General features: G+C 41.3%; 1 protein-coding gene across 1 annotated transcript; it reads left to right on the top strand.

The window, feature by feature from the left end:
- Positions 1 to 260: 260 nt before the first annotated feature.
- On the top strand, positions 261 to 2,951 carry LOC129555180 (atlastin-2-like). The gene is given in 4 exon segments (XM_088842068.1): positions 261 to 1,498; positions 1,501 to 1,799; positions 2,248 to 2,328; positions 2,813 to 2,951. Coding segments are annotated over 4 exon segments (1,599 nt in total). The 5' UTR covers positions 261 to 399; the 3' UTR covers positions 2,933 to 2,951.
- The last annotated feature ends 460 nt before the right edge of the window (positions 2,952 to 3,411 follow it).

Genomic DNA, 3,411 nt, shown 5'->3' with positions numbered 1-3,411 from the left:
CATGAAAGGAAGCCTTATACACATGCCAAGTCTGAAAGGCAGCCTCGAATCACACATGGGGTTGCAAGACAAATTTAGGAGCCAGACCAAAAGTTATAAGAATGGGAGGCATTCTTCCCATTCAGATATTCCAGGTCAATTTTTGTTACCATCTTTAGGGTAAATATCATTCTTGGATACTGGAGGTGACAGACTATTTTAAGAGTAAAGACAGGGCACAGCCACAAAGGTTCAACTAAATACAATTTTTCGAAGGTAACGCGAAGCCAAGAACCACACCAAGGGCTGCGGCGCCGGCTGCGGACCAGCGACTCAAACACCGGGGTTAACCACGTCTCATCCACGACCCTCCTAGGTGAGAATTATGAAGATGATGACCTCGTAAACTCTGATGAGGTTATGAAGAAACCATGTCCAGTACAGATTGTTCTTGCACATGAAGATGACCATAACTTTGAGCTTGATGAAGAAGCTTTGGAGCAGATATTACTACAGGAGCACATACCAGATCTAAACATAGTAGTGGTATCCGTGGCAGGAGCTTTTCGTAAAGGGAAATCATTTCTACTGGACTTCATGCTTAGATATATGTATAACAAGGATTCTCAGAGTTGGATTGGTGGAAACAATGAACCATTGACTGGCTTTACATGGCGAGGTGGTTGAGAAAGAGAAACAACAGGCATACAAGTCTGGAATGCAGTATTTGTGATTGAGAGACCTAATGGAACAAAAGTGGCTGTGCTGCTAATGGATACCCAGGGTGCCTTTGATAGCCAGTCAACTATCAAGGATTGTGCCACAGTGTTTGCTTTGAGCACTATGACTGGTTCTGTTCAGGTATATAATTTGTCTCAAAATATTCAGGAAGATGATCTTCAACACTTGCAATTATTTACAGAATACGGCAGACTTGCAATGGAAGAAATCTACCAGAAACCATTTCAGACGTTAATGTTTTTGATTCGAGACTGGAGTTATCCTTATGAACATTCATACGGTTTGGAAGGTGGCAAACAATTCCTTGAAAAGAGATTGCAGGTAAAACAGAATCAACATGAAGAGCTGCAGAATGTAAGGAAGCACATTCACAATTGTTTCTCAAATCTTGGTTGCTTCCTTTTGCCACATCCTGGTCTTAAAGTTGCAGCTAATCCTAGTTTTGATGGGAGATTGAAAGATATTGATGAAGAGTTTAAACGAGAGCTTCGAAATCTGGTTCCATTGCTCCTCGCCCCAGAAAATTTGGTAGAAAAAGAGATAAGTGGATCTAAAGTCACTTGTAGAGATCTTGTAGAATACTTTAAGGCTTACATTAAAATTTATCAAAGAGAGGAGCTTCCACATCCAAAGTCCATGCTTCAGGCAACAGCGGAAGCTAATAATCTTGCTGCAGTAGCAGGAGCAAGAGAGATCTCTTGCAAAAGTATGGAGCAGGTATGTGGTGGGGACAAGCCTTACATTGCGCCTTCAGATCTGGAGCGAAAACACCTGGATCTTAGGAAGTGGCAATTAAACAGTTTCGTTCAGTGAAAAAAATGGGTGGAGATGAATTCTGCCGGCATTATCAGGACCAGCTTGAGGCTGAAATTGAAGAAACCTATGCAAATTTTATAAAGCACAATGATGGCAAAAATATCTTCTATGCTGCTCATACCCCTGCCACACTGTTTGCGGTCATGTTTGCTATGTATATAATCTCAGGACTGACTGGCTTCGTTGGCCTAAACTCTATAGCCGTCTTGTGTAACCTTGTCATGGGGTTAGCACTGACGTCTCTTTGTACTTTTTTTTTTTTTGTATAAATAAAAACGTTTTAATTAGAAAACTACAGTACGCGTGGGGGTGGGGGACAACAGGAAGGGCCAGCAGTCCTGCGCCGGGGGGGCCGCGGCTTCCTGTGACAGCAGCATCAGGCCGGGGCCTCGACTCCACCCGCAGTGGCTCTACTACTTGTCGCGCGTCCACTTGATCATGGTCTCGGGCGAGCGGTACAGGAAGATGAGCTTGGCGTAAAGCTCCTCCTCCAGCTCCAGCTCCCGCGTCTCCCACACCAGGAAGATGTCCTGGCAGAGCTTGAGGATGCGGTCCACACATGGCAGCTCCTCAAACATGATGGAGTGCGAGATCTCGCTGAAGAAGCCGCGCACGAACTTGCCGATGACCAGCACGATGGACACGTACAGACCCATGATGCCATAGCCGGCCAGGAAGCCCAGGCTGGGCGGGCTGACCTTGTCACTGAAGATACTCTGGGAGTTCAGAGAAATTGGAACAATGATTGATCAGATTGCTGAAACACTATGGGAACAGAGGAGTCCCAGGAAGGTGTTTTCCAAACTGTTCGAAGTTTCTAGACGTCGAATGGTTCATTGTGTTCTTTCGTCAGCACAGCGACAGAGACTGTCATCCAACAATAACAAGTAGAAAAACTAGACAGTATTTTTAACTTTTTTCCCTATCTGAAGTGTTCACACTTATACATGTAGGACAATAAGCAGGACCGTCTGGGCCGGTCTGCATAAATGCTGTATACATACCAGATTTGATGCTGCATATAGGGTATGGAATTGCACATCCATCTCATAGGAATTGTAATGGTTTGAATAGGAGGAAAGTAATTTTTGTTACATTATAAAATGTCTACCTGCATTGTTTGTAGCATCATAACTTTTTTTGGGAGAAGCATCTTTTTATTTCCCACATTCCTGGTTATTTTCTTCATTGCTTTGAATTGAATTTTTATTTCTATTTTTATATGTAACTCTTTTTTTACCTCATGTTTTTGTTTTGCACATTTCTCATACCACAGATATTGAAGCCCCTGGGTGATAATTTGATGGAGGAAAACATAAGGCAGTCTGTAACAAACTCTATCAAAGCAGGCCTGACTGACCAGGTGTCTCATCATGCCAGATTAAAGACAGACTGACACTTCATCTCCTCATGGACTCCACTCCCTTTTTTCATGCTTGCTGTACAATGAGAACTCAAATAAAAATAAACCAAAGTTTACAATCTAAAATAAAATAAATACAATTTTTCACAAATTCCAAAAGATAATTTATAAATTGGAATAATCCAAAAAAGGTGCTATCATTTAACTGTATGGATTAACATTTATTTCAGGAAGATTTTGTACAGAAAAGTCTCTTTACACCTTCTATTGGCCCACATGGAAATTATATGTTTGCTATCCTTATGTAGTTTAAAAGGTTGAAAAGATAAATACCACTGTTGAATTTATCCAACTAAAATTAAATATGTACATTACAACCACCTATTAAAAGCTATTATGATATAATTGTTCTGTTTAATAATCTGAAGCTAACAGTGCATCAAAGGCTCACTTTCCTTAAGAATCAATCATAAGCTTAATAACAGCTCACAAGTTTGCTTAGAAAGTTAGAT

This window comes from Moschus berezovskii, chromosome 12, assembly GCF_049115385.1.
Source record: "Moschus berezovskii isolate FMDL1 chromosome 12, NW_MosBer_1.0, whole genome shotgun sequence".
NCBI classification, from domain to species: Eukaryota; Metazoa; Chordata; class Mammalia; order Artiodactyla; family Moschidae; genus Moschus; species Moschus berezovskii.
The sequence above is the reverse complement of the archived record's forward strand: the minus strand, read 5'-3'. Positions and strand labels throughout refer to the sequence as shown.